The sequence below is a fragment of the Phoca vitulina genome, unplaced genomic scaffold (genome assembly GCF_004348235.1).
Source record: "Phoca vitulina isolate PV1807 unplaced genomic scaffold, GSC_HSeal_1.0 scaffold3, whole genome shotgun sequence".
Taxonomy (NCBI): Eukaryota; Metazoa; Chordata; class Mammalia; order Carnivora; family Phocidae; genus Phoca; species Phoca vitulina.
The window spans coordinates 60,401,477-60,416,264 of NW_022589706.1; the positions used below are offsets into that span (position 1 = coordinate 60,401,477).

At 38.9% G+C, this 14,788-nt stretch overlaps 1 protein-coding gene across 6 annotated transcripts in view; it reads right to left on the bottom strand.

Annotated features, from left to right (window-relative positions):
• The window catches only part of RASGEF1B (RasGEF domain family member 1B), a 632,176-nt gene that overhangs the window by 139,010 nt on the left and 478,378 nt on the right, over positions 1-14,788 (bottom strand). For all 6 annotated transcript variants that reach the window (XM_032400630.1, XM_032400635.1, XM_032400628.1 and 3 more), the window contains one exon: positions 12,854-12,937. In XM_032400630.1, the coding sequence (XP_032256521.1) occupies positions 12,854-12,937 (84 nt within the window). The remainder of the gene's footprint in view (positions 1-12,853; positions 12,938-14,788) is intronic.

Sequence of the window (14,788 nt, forward strand, 5' to 3'; positions counted from 1 at the left end):
TGGGTGTGGGGCCTACCTGAAAAAAAATAAAAGAGAATGTAGACTATGTAATCAAGGCCAGGTCCTCTACTTACAGCTGGGTGATGTTGGGCAGCTGCCCAACCTCACTAAGTCTCAGTTTCCCTTTTATCTATAAAATAGAAATACTAACAGTATCATTCCATAAGGTTGTGATAAAGATTAAAAAGGATTTTTGAAGATAAAATGCTTCGCCCAGTGCCTAACACATAGTAAGAATGCAATACATTTTATTTATTACCATTGATAATAAGAGCTATATGAATATGAAATGAACTGCCTCAGGTGGTAGAAATCTCCCTCTAACTAGAGATAGCCACAGGAGGTTTGGCAGCTGTTTGTAGGACAGATTTAAGCACCAGATGAGAAGATGGACTAGATGACATTTAAATTACCTTCCAATGCGGAATAAGCCATTCTATATCCCTTAAGACAGGAATAACGTTAGTATCTCCCAGAATACTTAGCACTGCGTATCAAATGATATTCACCTACTATATTTAATAAAATTGTTTGATAATATAATTATAAATTTATACTATTCTCATGGTAAGAGTTGTTTCATGCTGAAATGAAGACATATGAGGATTTTTGATTTTTCTGTCTCTCATTTACTCTAAAAAGATACCACAAAATTTTATTTTTATAATTACTAGTATTGACTAAAATGAAAGAGTGTAAATTTTAGTGCTACAAACTCCTCTTTGTGGGATGTTTAAATTCATATATACAAAGCTCTTATCTTCTCTCACTTGGCGCTTCTCTATCAGAATGCCTCATTTTAAACTGGTCAGATATTTTCAAGGTACAAAAGGCCAAATTTTCTTTCATGACCAACTTCCTATCAGTAGTTGAAGCTGAAGCCAGTAACCATTTTTCCTTCTCTTTGTATTGGCAGCATCTGGAAATGACCATGATCACTCTTGCCTTCTATAGGCATAGCAGGCAGTTCTAACTCCCACTGCAATCCTAGTTAATAGAACAGATATGGTAGAATTACCTAAACAAGGTAATATACCTATCTTCCTCAATTATCTCATTGCTATCAGTTAATAGGGAGGAATTTATGTTGGCCTCGGCATGTCTGCATGGTGTCTAATTGATAAAAATATTTCCTTTTCTTACAATGAGTTTCAGCATAACAGTGGGCATTAATCATCTGTGAGAAGTGTCTTACTTTAATTAATGAAAGTTTAGAGTCAGGTACTCTGGCCAAGAGAATCCTAAAATGTGTAAGTGGGAAGAAAAGTTCTGAATTCTGGGTTTGAACAAGCTCTGGATTCTGAGTATGTGGTGAAATAAACAGACAAGGACTTCACAAGCACAAACAGGATTTCCAGACCATTCAGTGCTTAGGGGATGCCGTACACTGTGCCACTCATCGAGGAATACAAAGAAAAGAAACATGGTCCATTACTAAGAGGGACAGAAATCCAAGCAAACAATTTCCACAAAGTGAGAGCAATGCAGTAATAGAAAACAAAGCACAGTTTTAACTCAGAATAGAGGATGAAGGAGGAGTAGAAGAAAAGTGGAAGTGAACTGTAAGACAGACTTTGGAAAAGGCAGGAACAGCCTACACAGTGGCACAGAGTTGTGAAGTCGTGTATAGGAGTCGAGGGAATGAACAGCGGAACTAAGGCTGGGGTGGCGGGGAGATACGTCATCACATATGCCCCATTCTGCCATTCAGACATTCGGACTAACTCAGTAGTAAGGAGAAGTCACTCCACTCTCAGTCAAATAAGGAAATTGATCACATTTGCACTTTGAAACGATAACTCTGTAGTGGTATTGATAAATTGCTGAAAGAAGGTGAGAGTGGAAAGAGAGAGGAACCAGTTAGAGAGTTCATCAGGAACCAGAGGAGAGATGACAAAGGCTTTAATTACAGCAATCACAACAGGCAAGGAGAGGATGAATGTCAAGGATTTAGAGCCATCTGAAATGAGTGGCTGACTAAATGGAAGAGAAAGAAGAAAGAGGGATGATGCCCAAGTACCAGATTTGAATTGTTGGGTAGAAGAAGGTAGGAACGTTCACTGGGAGAGGTACAGAATACTGGTAGAGCAGGGGGATCAAAAGAAGGGAATGAGAAGCCAACTGGTCTTATGAACATATTGAGAAACACTGAAAAGTTCTCAAGGAACGAGAATTGATTTTTTTTTAAAGGTGTGCCAGGAATGAAACACTGGAGAACAATATTGGAGGCATCATTGAGGGAAGATGAATGAAACAGCAAAAGAGCCTGAGGTCAGATGGGAATTAGAATGGTTAGTTCTCAAAAAAAACAAGAGAGGAACAACTTTCAAGAAAGGTCAATTGAATCAAGTGAGAGAAGAACTGAAATGTACTCTGGGTTTAGCAGTACTGACCTTGGCAAGATTACTTTCTCTGGTGCAAGGAAGGAAAGAATCTTCCATGCCACAAAGCATAAGAACATTTCGCTCCCCCCTCTCTCTTTTTCTACTTTATTGTAATCTCAACATGTCTCCAAATGCTGATTTCCTTTTTCAAAGTTCTTGGTGTAAAAATCACAGTTTCTGCCTTTTGCAAATGAATAATGTCTTTTAAGAGTTATTCTGTAAGCAAATGTCTTTTAAGGTAAGGTTGAATTTTTCACTAAGCTGTTTATGTTAGAGAGGTTTCAGAAGGCATTGAATGAAAAGCAGCCTGAGCCCAGGTAATCAAGAAAACAGTAATCTCAGATACACCAATATGAGAACTTCTTTCCCTTTCTTTTTCTACCACTTCCCTCCCCTTCTTAACAAGCAGCTACAATGTGGAAAGAATTAGGCCTGGTGATTTGAGGACATAAATAATGAGTAAGGCACAAATCCTGCCCCGCCTAAGCCCCCAGCCACAGAGATTACAAACCCTGCAAAAGACAGACATGCAATCAACCAACCCTAAAGTAAGATCGGGTGAAATAAATGTTCATAATGGTAAAAGCAAAGTTCTATGGGGGCCTGAATATAATTCCCCATCTCTCATAAAATGCAGGAAATGACCTTTAAAAATGTAGACACAATTGGGGAGTTCATCGCACCACTAATTACCTCCCTTACTCTTCAGACCATAAACTTTTATGCAATCTACTCTCTGTTCACTTCATTTGTGCTCTTACTTCACCAGGCATCCAAATTGTCTATATGAAAAACTTAACAGGCATTAGTGGCAAGTGGAGATTCCAGCTCTATCCTTGGCTTTATTGTGATTCTTTTGTTATATTGAACTTTAATGATATTTAATAATACCACTTTGATTCTTCACTGAAAGTGTTAAAGTTCTTAAAATTAAATGCATAGCCTCATGAATTAGGTGAACACTAGACTCCTTTCTCCCAGAGGAGACAAACTGGGACACCAAAATATATGGAAAGGTTTCTGAAGAATACTATTTTGATCTGAGTAACCTCATGGTGATATCTTTGCACTTCATACCCCTTTTAAAGTTCTTTGTAAAGCAACTGCCTTTAAAGAGACAACCAAACGCTGCATGCTCACACATTTTTTTCCCATTTGTGCAGGGTTGCTATTTATAACTGGGGCCTTTGGAAAATAAAAATCTAAGGTTGGCTAGCTGTAGCCAGAGTGACCCATAATATAAGCCAGGTCACACTTTTTTGGCATCCTTCTGTGTCCTCTCAGGAAACTTTGATTGTATTTCAACTAGGAACAGAAAAGAGATCGTCCAAATAAAAACCCCCTCTCTCCCGCAGGTGGTTAGGCATGGCATGCCTGGTTTTGGATGCCAACTCTACCATTTATTAGCTCCGTGACCTTGCACAAGTTCTTTATCCTCTCTAGGCTTCATCTGTAAAATGATTAAATGGGAGATTGGATATGAACTTATGTTAGTGTTTGGCTGAGTCCTCAGACAATGGTGGCTATTATGATAATTATTATTGCTATTATCACTTATATTCAACTGACCTGGATTACTGTTTATAGCAGACTGCCTCACACAAGGAAGGCATTCAATATCTGTTTATTTCTTAGTGGATGCTTGGCTGGCATAGAATACTTAGAATGTAATATTTTCAAGAAGGGCTTCCTGTGGCTTTCTCGAGGGTACCCACAGTATTGGGAAGATAGCAAAACTGCATAAATTCTACATTAATTCTGCTGATAATTCTATAGGCTATTTCTCAGAATTTAGTGGTATTTTTTTTTCTGATCTATGTGAATAGAGAGTATATGTATCCAATGACAGTCTTAGATCATCTTTTTTCCCTATTTCCAGGTGGGACAAATTAAAGTTTCTTTTTCTGTCAATAACAGACCAGGCAGTCTACCAAGCATTTTCTATCAGAAGTTCCATTTGATATTTTTCAGTTGGGTTCTGGGAGAGAAATCGGGGCAGTGTTAATGGGAAAGTGTCAGCACATTGAAACAAGAAAAGAATAAAGAGTAGTTCTGTAATACAAATATGACTCCGTGACCTTTGATAACGGCATAGTCCCCAGTAGCAAGGGTCTGGTGATCTGTACGCATGGGCGTGTGTATGTGTGGTGTTAACAAAACACTTACCTCATATTTAAACATCAAGTACATCATAATGTTGCTGTACATTTAGTCCGTACATGTTGTACCATATATTTCAGCCTTTAAAGATAAGTTGTAAAGAAAGATCAGAGCAAGAATGGTTTTTGTTAACACTGTTGTTTCCCATTTTTATAGTGTATAGGCATCTACCTGTTTCTGAATTGATGAATTTTGTAAATCTAATAAAATATATTCTACAGGGGTGCCTGCGTGTGGCTCAGTCAGTTAAGCATCTGCCTTTGGCTCAGGTCCTGATCCCAGGGTCCTGGGATCAAGCCCCATGTTGTTTCAGGCTCCCTGCTCAGCAGGGAGCCTACTTCTACCTCTCCCTCTACCCATCCCCCCAGCTCATGCATTCTCTCTCTATCTCAAATAAATAAATAAAATCTTTAAAAGCAAGAATTCTACAGATATTAATTGTTCATATTTCATTTATTTTCTGTAGGTTTTGGGAGCTGACATTGAATATTTTTATATGTTTATAGGAGAACATAAGTTGAACAGCCATTGGTTTAAGCATATTTGTTAACTCTTATTACAATTCTTTGGAGCTTATCAAACCTGTTTATGGAGCCATTTTGTCTGTTAGGAATATGCGGGATGGAGAGACTTCTTGTCCTTGTGCATCAGGCTGCATTTCTTACCCAAGTGAACTCCTACCAATGAACCCAAACTTCAGCCTAGGCTGTGCTGGTGTGATAGTGAGAATCCAAGAATCTGAATTTAAGGGATATATATTCTCACCTCTGGTTATTTAATATTTGCAGGCATACCTCATTTTATTGTGCTTCACTTTATTGTGCTTCACAGATATTGTGTTGTTTGTTTTTTACAAACTAAAGTTTCAAGACTTCAGTGGAGGAAGTCACTGCAGATGTGGTGGAAATAGCAAGAGAATTAGGATCAGAAGTGGGGCCTAAAGATGTGACTAAATTGCTGCAATCTCATGATGAAACTTTAACAGATGAGGAGTTGCTGCTTATGGATGAGCAAAGAAAATGGTTTCCTGAGACCAAATCTACTTCTGGTGAAGATGCGGGGAAGACTGTTGAAATGACAACAAAGGATTTAGAACATTATATAAACTTAGTTGAGGAAGCAGCAGCGGGGTTTGAGAGAATTGACTCCAGTTTTGAAGGAAGTTCTACTGTGGGTAAAATGCTATCAAATAGCATGGCATGCTACAGAGAAATCATTTGTAAAAAAAAAAAAAAAGCCAACTGATGTAGCAAACTCTGTCACTGTCTCATTTTAAGAAATTGCCACAGCCACCCCAACCTTCAGGTGGTGACCCTGATCAGTCAGCAGCTCAATATCAAGGCAAGACCCTCCATCAGCAAAAAGATTACAACTCGCTAAAAGCTCAGGTGATGGTTAGCAATTTTTAGCAATAAAGTATTTTTTAATTAAGATATGTACTTGTTTTTTAGACACAGTGCTACTGCCCACTTAAAAGACTCCAGCATAGTATAAACATAACTTTTACATGCACTAGGAAACAAAAATAAATTCATTTGACTCATTTTATTACAATACTCGCTTTGTTGTGGTGGTCTGGAACCGAACTCGTGTATCTCTGAGGTGTGCCTAAGACGGGACAGTGGCAGTGATACTGACTTTTCAAATTCTTTGTCTTTAGATGTAGTAGGTCATTCACATGCTCAACCATGATGAACAAGGACAGAAGATGAAAATAGCTGGCTGAAGCACAAACTACAATTCTGTATTCACTTACCCAGCAGTAGCCGAGCACTACCTGCCTACTATGTGCTTGGCATGGTGTCAGGCATTTTGAGGAATGGGAAGAAATGACATGGACTCCAAGGTGCGGCAGCAGTAACAGTTGATGTTTTAGAAGGTTAATTTATTAAATCAAAACAGTGTTACTTTATGTTAAATAAAAGGAGAATGACTTTAGAATGAGATCTGAGGGAACAATCCACTCTACCCATAAAATCCTGTGTGATAGAGTTATAGCAAAAGCTGGAGTCCAAAATGTTTGCCCCCAGGGAATCCAAACCTGCTTCAGATGATGAAAGAATAGAATATTATTCCAAATCCATGCATGAAGATACTTATGAATATTTTCAGATTAATGACAGCTCCGACATATAATAAGTATCAATAGAAATGTTGTTTGATCAGATAATGGGTTCCATTGCAGTACCTCAAGTTGGAGTATTTTCACTGGAACATGGTTTGCCTCAGGTCTATGGAGAAATTTTCCCAAATTCAGTGTATGATAGATATCTGGGTTTATTATGTTCAGAATTCAAAGACAGGGTTCTCGGTTGAACAGAATTCTGCTCATCTCCTTGTTCGCAGAGATAGAACTTAATGTGTGTATCTCACCTTCCCCGTTCAGGCTCAATCTGGGAGATAGGTCTTAGCAACTAGGCATTTTCACTCCTTTAACTGATATTTACTGTACCAGGCTCTGCTTTCTACCTTCACTAGATTCTAAGTGACTTCCCATAGAGAATGCAGCCACTTTGCCCCCTGGTCTAATTGTACACTAGGACAACATGGCCAAAATAGTAGTGGTGTAGACAAGATGGAAGTTGATTTCTGTCTCAGGCAATAGCAGGCTGAATTCAAGCAGTCAACAGTTCTATGGAGTCAGAGACCCTGACTCTTAATTTTGTTTCTCTGCCTTCCTCTCTTGGTCTGAAGTGGCTATTCTTGCTTTTGCTACCACATCTGTCTTCCAGACAGAAAGAGGGGCATGCCTTTCCTATGAAAGGCATAACTCAGAAGTTGCATACATCACTTCCACTCATATTCCCATTGCCTATAATCTCATCATATTGCCACATCTAGCTGCAAGGGAAGCTGAAAAATATGCTTTTTAGCTGGCTGGACATATCCCAACTAAAATTCCCATTATCTTAGAAGAAGAAAATTGACCCCTTAACTTGAAAGTCTCTTTCACCTTGTTACAAAAAGCTCTAGAAGTGAAATACTTAGCTTAATGAATTTTGCCTCCCTGACCAGAAGCTAAATGTAGAGAGAAAGAGATCCAGTCAAATCAGCTCATGCCCAAAGAATTAAAATCATGTTTATCTACAACTGTAGTAATTGCAATGGCTTGCTTTGCTCACCATTATTATTATCTTCTGATTATTCTGTTCTTGATTTTTGGTATTTTTTTGAAAGCAGCAGTAGGCCACAGACTAGCTTGTGGGTTGGCTTCTCCATCCTCTTGGGTCACTGAGAGCCCTAAATATTGAGTATTAATCCCAAGATGCTTCTCACAGAACAGGTGCTGTCTATTCAGACCCAGCTACCATATCATGATGTAACATTCAATGATTCTCAATGGGCCATGACTTAGAAGAATATTTTTAAAATGATCACAGCTTTGTAATATAGCTTGAAGTCAGGCATCGTGATACCCCCAGCTTTGGTTTTCTTTTTCAACATTCCCCTGGTGATTCAGGGTCTTTTCTGGTTCATAGCAGCAATGTCCACAACAGCCAAACTGTGGAAGGAGCCAAGATGTCCTTCAACAGACGAATGGATAAAGGAGATGTGGTTCATATATACAATGGAATATTACTCAGCCGTCAGAAAGGATGAATATCCACCATTTGCATCAACATGGATGGAACTGGAGGGAATTATGCTAAGTGAAATAAGTCAAGCAGAGAAAGACAATTATCATATGGTTTCCCTCATATGTGGAACATAGGAATAGTGCAGAGGACCATAGGGGAAGGGAGAGAAAACAGAATGGGAAGAAATCAGAGAGGGAGACAAACCTGAGAGACTCCGGACTCCGGGAAACAAACTGAGGGTTACAGAAGGAAGGGGGGTGGGGGATGGGGTAGCCAGGTGATGGGTATTAAGGAGGGCACGTGTTGTAATGAGCACTGGGTGTTATACACAACTAATGAATCGTTGAACACTACCTCAAAAACTAATGATGTACTATATACCAGCTAACTGAATATAATAAAAAATTAAAAAATTTTAAAAGATCCAAAAAATAAAAACAATAAATAAATAAATAAATAAATAAATAAATAAATAAAATGGCCCCTGTTTGCTACACTAAACTTTCCCTTGGTAAGAAAAATTCTCCAGTGCTAAAGGGAGCTAAAGATTTAAAGGGACACCGCTATTTCTTTTCTTCCCACAGATGCCTTCCAAATTTGAAATAAAGCAGCTCTAGATTTTGTTGATTCTGAGTTCACCAGTTCCTTTCTCTTTATCTCTTGTTTATCCAGTTACTTCCACCTAGCTCCTCCAGTCTCCCCTTCCCTCACCCGGAAATACAGAGGCCCAGGGAGCTTTGTTTGCTTTCTTAGCCACCCTTCCATTTAATAACACTGCTATCCTTCAAGGCGGTGTCTCTCTCCATTCCCTCTGGTCAAATCAAGCAATGTGTTAAAGTTACTTTCCTTTTGACTGGGGACACATTTACCTGTCACCTAAATTCCTTTTGAGAAAGGCAGGTTGGCATAGCCACGGTTATGGGCAGTTCCTTAATCTAAAAACAGTTCTGTCTGCTTATGTATTCTGTTCAGTTTGCCAAGGTCATGGCACTTTACTAGGTTGTTTTGACTTGGCATGATCTCCACAATGCTTGCTGAGCTGAAATAATGCCTCTTTCAGCCCAGTCTCTTGTCTTGCCAGTAGCACCAATGAGAATTTTGTGGGAGAGCTTGGTAAGTTAAATTTTATGTCATCCTCTAATGTTACTTATCTCCCCAAATCCCTGCTTTTGTCTCCATCATCATTGTCTTATTACCTTTCAACAGTCCACTTTGGATAAGCCATTAATTTATTGAAATCCCGAAACCCCTTTTGCGTTTATTGTTAGCCTGTGCAACCTCTTGGGGGCAACATGTTTACGGTCAAATACATTAAAAAGTAGTCTAATTCATTCTCCAGAGTATCTATCTCCTATAAATTACAAAGAAAGTCCTCTAGTTATAACATTGTGGGATTTGGGGAAATAAGTTCATCTTGAGCTTTCACAACACGGTATTTAGCAGCTGCGAAGGCAAGGGAGACAGAGCTGCCAGGTCATCCCCTGGAAATCCCAAGACGCATATTTTTAACATTTGCATTTTTATTTACATAAATTTGTATGCTCCATTCAAAAGGCGCTGACTCCAATTATGTAAAATAAAACACGCAACTCCTCTTGATCTGAGAGTGGATAATCACACATTCCAGGCTTGCTTTCCTGCTGCCCACAGTGATTTCTTTGGCTTCTCCCTCTCTGCTCCTAGAAGTTTTCTTCCTTTATTCCTACCCTCTAATCATCACCATTAATGAAGAGTTATCATTTAATTGTAAGACTGGAGTTGGTTCCATAATAGTCTTTTTTTCTATTCTGAGCTCACACTGGAATTCTTTGTTATCCAATTGGGGTTTTCATAACACCTTTCCTTCCCCCATAGCAAGGAAACATTTTCCTTGGTTCAGCTCAGGGCACCATAATTTGGGTGGCAGAAACTGCATCTGGGTCCAGCACACAGGCTTTCACCCGACAGAAAGTTTCTTGATAGTGAGGAAGAGAGTTTGGATTCTGGGCAGAGTAACCATAGATTTCAATTATTCACACCAAACACTACTTTCCATCAACCCCTATAATTAAAGCTTACATTTTGGCATCATTTCCCCCCTTCAGGTGAATGGGAAACAGAGTTGAATGCAAAATGAATTCATTAGAGTATTTTACAGCAAGTGTTTTGAGCCCAGAAGCCAGAGCTATGGAGAGAAGAAGGAGAAAGAGAATCCTTAAGAGCAATTCCACTCAACCCAAGATAGTCCTGGTGTCACGGTACAGATACCTGCCTGCTAATTCTGCCCTGCTGCGGGAGGGAGACCTGAGAATCACACAGTGAAATACCACCAAACCAAGAATGGTTATACTTCCCTTAATTTCCTTCTGCTCTCTGAAAAGCATTCCAGAAAGTTACTCCTTACCATTTTTATACTGCTGTTAGTGTTCCTGATCAGGTCTAGGAAAACACTGAAGAAACTCAGGACTGTCCACTGGATGAAGTGAAACTTTGTCAAAAGAGACCCCTCCAAGAGTCATTGACTTCTGACCTTAGCCTTTGAAATGGGTTCTTTCTGTCCCCACAGACAAAGTGGTGGTCTTTTTCGAACCTATATAAACAAAGTCAAAACAGGTGGGGCTGGAGGGGACAGAAGCAGAGGCAAGGCTGAGTGAATGCAGGGGCAGTTGCCAACACATTTTGAGATGTGTATGCTGTGTTTTGTTTGTTTGTTGTTTTACTCTTTGGGCCAAATGATACTTCTCTCACTGGGAACTAAAGTCAGCAGAGGGGAAGTACAGACCCCACTGAACACAAAGTACAGAAACTCAGTCTCAAGAAGCTTGGGTTGCTCCCCTGCTATGCCTACAAAGCATCAGGCTTGCTGACAGCAGGAGGAAGAGGCTTCCGGCTTGGCCAGGATTTCACACCCTGTGGACAGCTGCCCTGGGCGGGACTTGCCGCCAAGGCAAAATTACCAGGAATTGCCAGGCAAAGAGACTCATTTCCTATGAAAAAGTGCAAAAAGCTCTTGCTCTGCCCACACGTATCTATAAGTTGGAAAGAAAAGCCCTATGAAAAGAATTTTTGTTTGTTTTTGACTTGTGCCAACAGTAGCTATGTTTCATCATCGTCACTGGATTGCATGTGGCCCAATGATGCGCTGCTGGAGCAAAGGACAGGAAGGTGGCAGGCTTCTCAGCTAGACTGCAATCCTCCTGGTAACGTGTGCTTGGAAAGTGTCTCTGATATACTCACCAGAGTTATGCTTCTCTTCCTAACATCTGCTTCTCTTCCATCCCCTTCTCCAGCTTCAATTTCCTGACATAAGCAAATTGAAGATGTGCCTCCTCTAAGCTTACCGTGTGTATTGCTTTTCATTTATTCATTCATTCAATTCACTTGCATAATTTGTTGAGTGCTTGGAGACAGAGTGAAAAAAATAGGTAAAAATAAAAACTTGCTGCCATGGATTTATGTTAAATGATTTAATCTCGTGATGGTCCTATGAGGCAGGTATTATTATGATGATGATGATGATGCCCTTTCTACAGGTGACTTGCTCAAAGTCACACAGCAAGGGAATAACAGAGTTGGGATTGGAACCCAGGCAGGCTGGCTCTAGAGAGCCCACGCTTCACCATCAGGCTCTACACTCCCTGGTGGGATTGATGGGTATGATTTCAGGTTCAGAACAGTAGCACTTCAAGCAAAACCTATCATCTCTCTTCTAGAAGCAAAGTCTTTTATTCCACAAGATAGTTTAAATAACAATTACATTGGAAAGAGGGAGTATTGTGGCTGGATTTCACGCTAACATGTTGAAGGGGATCAGAATACACCACCCCCAAATATCCCAGTTTGGTGTAAGAATTATTTTGAGTGGAAGACAATTGAGAAACAGCAGACTAGCCAGAAAAACACTCTGCCCCCCTCCCCCATCACTTTCTATCTAAAAGCAGGACATAAATTTCCCTTTCTAAAGATTACATAAATTTGTAAATGTGTCCTCCTCTCCCATACCAGTAAGAAGATGACTCTTAATCACCAGACATGATTCTTATCAATGGCAAAGGCACCAACTTGAGTCTGTATAACAAACTTAATAAGTAATTCTACGGCCATTCATTTCCCCCATATGTTTATCTTCTCACAATTTACCCAAGTCTATGGTGAGAAGCCCAAACCCCTTTTCCTTTCCCTTGTCACTTCTCCACATTTTATTGCTTTTTGTTAAAATAGTGTAAGCCCTGAATAGAATTGCTTCTTTGGGTCTCCACTTCTTTTCTATGAAGGCCTCCTTATTCATAGTAATAAACATTTTCTCTTGTTTATCTTTTTCTTTTCAGTTTAATTTGCATAACCCCAGGTTTTGAACCTAAGGGAGTAGAGAAAAAAGGTTTTTTTTTTCCTCCTCTACAATGTAAATTACTAAAAATATCCTCTTTCCTTCTAACAAGTTCTGATACACAGGGGAAGATAAATCCAAGAGCTCAGAAACCAGGACACTGGAAGGAGTGGGGAGGACATCACTGGGATAGGAGTGGAGGTAGAAGCTGAAGCATAGGCATCTCAGGTCAACATCTCTCAGTTCAACATTTGGCCAAGGGCAAGGGCACACTAGGGCCAACCAAACAGTTCAAAATTTGGATTTTATCAGCCACTTTCATGAGATCAGTTTGATTATTTCACCCAAATAGCTCAAGACAAAAAGAAATTAACAGCCAACAAGTTCAAATCATATTGTTCAATAAGAAATGGAGTCATTCTTACTTTGCCAATTGGCTTCTCAATCAGAGGGCTTGTAAAGCAGACTGGAGTTATGCTGTTGTACATCGAAAGTTTCCATTGCTGTTCCTGAAAGAAAGGAAACACAGAGAAAGAGAGAGAGAGAGATTGATTTCAGGGACTTGGCTGGCTTTTCTGCTGCATAGAACCATTTTCCAGTTTCTCACAATAGTGCCTCAAGCACTTAAATGTAAGGGTTGTCACTTGAAATACCTGAGTCAGCATTTTTGCATGAGCATCTTCAGTTTGCAGTCTGTGCAAACTCAGTTAACCTTGCACAAGGACATATTACAAAAGTATTTATGACATTTTGAAGGAATTCACGCATACATGTTGACATAAATGCAAAATATTTTCAGCTTAATCTGTTAAGGTATTTTCGTAGAACATAAATCAAACTATGTGAATCTTTTTAAAACAAAAATAACTTAAAAATCTTTTAAAACAAAAATAAACTTCCAATTTTCAAATCTTTAATTCTATGTGGGATAAGGTCCAAAGTTCTCTAGCTGCTTTTCAGAATATGCCAAAATGTGGTTCTTTTTTTTTTTTTTTTTTACTTTTTCTGCCTGAGCTCCAATCTGTCTCACAATTTAAACTAAAACTCAAGCCACATTAGTGAATGTGTTCTCCTTAAACAGACTCCATCCTATGCCTTTGTTTATACTGTTTCTGGTTCCCAAAATAGCCTTTCCTCAGTATCTGCCTATGATTTCTTACCTGTCCCATTAAGCCCAGCTCAGATTCCCTAAGGAACATTTCACTATTTTTCTCTATTTCTTTTCTTTATTTTTAAATTTTAATTCCAGTATAGTTAACATGCAGTATTACATTAGTTTCATGTGTACAATATAGTGATTCAACAATTCTACACATTATTCAGTGCTCATTACAATAAGTGAACTCTTAGTCCCCTCCACCTATTTCACCCATCCCCCACTCACCACCCCTCTGATAACCATCAGTTTGTTCTCTATAGTTCAGAGTCCGTTTTTTGGTTTGTCTCTTTTTTTCTTTGTTCCTTTGTTTTGTTTCTTAAATTCCACGTATTAGTTAAATCATATGCTATTTGCCTTTCTCTGAGTGACTTACTCACTTAGCATTATACCCTCTAGATCCATCCATGTCTTTGCAAATGGCAAGATTTCATTCTTTTTTAAGGTTCAGTAATATTACATTATATATATATATATATATATATATATATACACACACCCACACACACATACATGTATGTATATACAACCTAATCTATTCATTTATTGATGGAAACTTGGTTTGCTTCCATACCTCGGCTATTGTAAATAATGCTTCAATAAACACAGGGATGCATATAACTTTTCAAGTTAGTGTTTTTATTTTCTTTGGGTAAATATCCAGTAGTGGAATTACTGGATCATATGATAATTCTATTTTTAATTTTTGAGGAACCTCCATACTCTTTCCCACACTGGCTGCACAAGTTTGCATTCTCCCCAACAGTGCATGAGAGTTCCCTTTTCACCACATTCTTGCCAACACTTGTTATTTCTTGTGTTCTGATTTTAGCCATTCTGATAGGTGTGAGTTGATATCTCATTGTGGTTTTGGTTTGCATTTCCCTGTGATGAGTGATATTGAGCACCTTTTCATGTGTCGTTGGCCATCTGTATGTCTTCTCTGGAGAAATGTCTGTTCATGTCTTCTGCTCATTTTTAATTGGATCATTTGTTTTTTGGTGTTGAGTTGTACCAGTTCTTTATATATTTTGGATATTAACCCTTTATCGGATATGTCATTTGCAAATATCTTCTCCTATTCTGTAGGTTGTCTTTTATAGTTTGGATGGTTTCCTTTGCTGTGCACAAGCTTTTTATTTTGATATAGTCCCAACAGTTTATTTTTGCTTTTGTTTCCCTTGCCTCAGGAGACATATCTAGA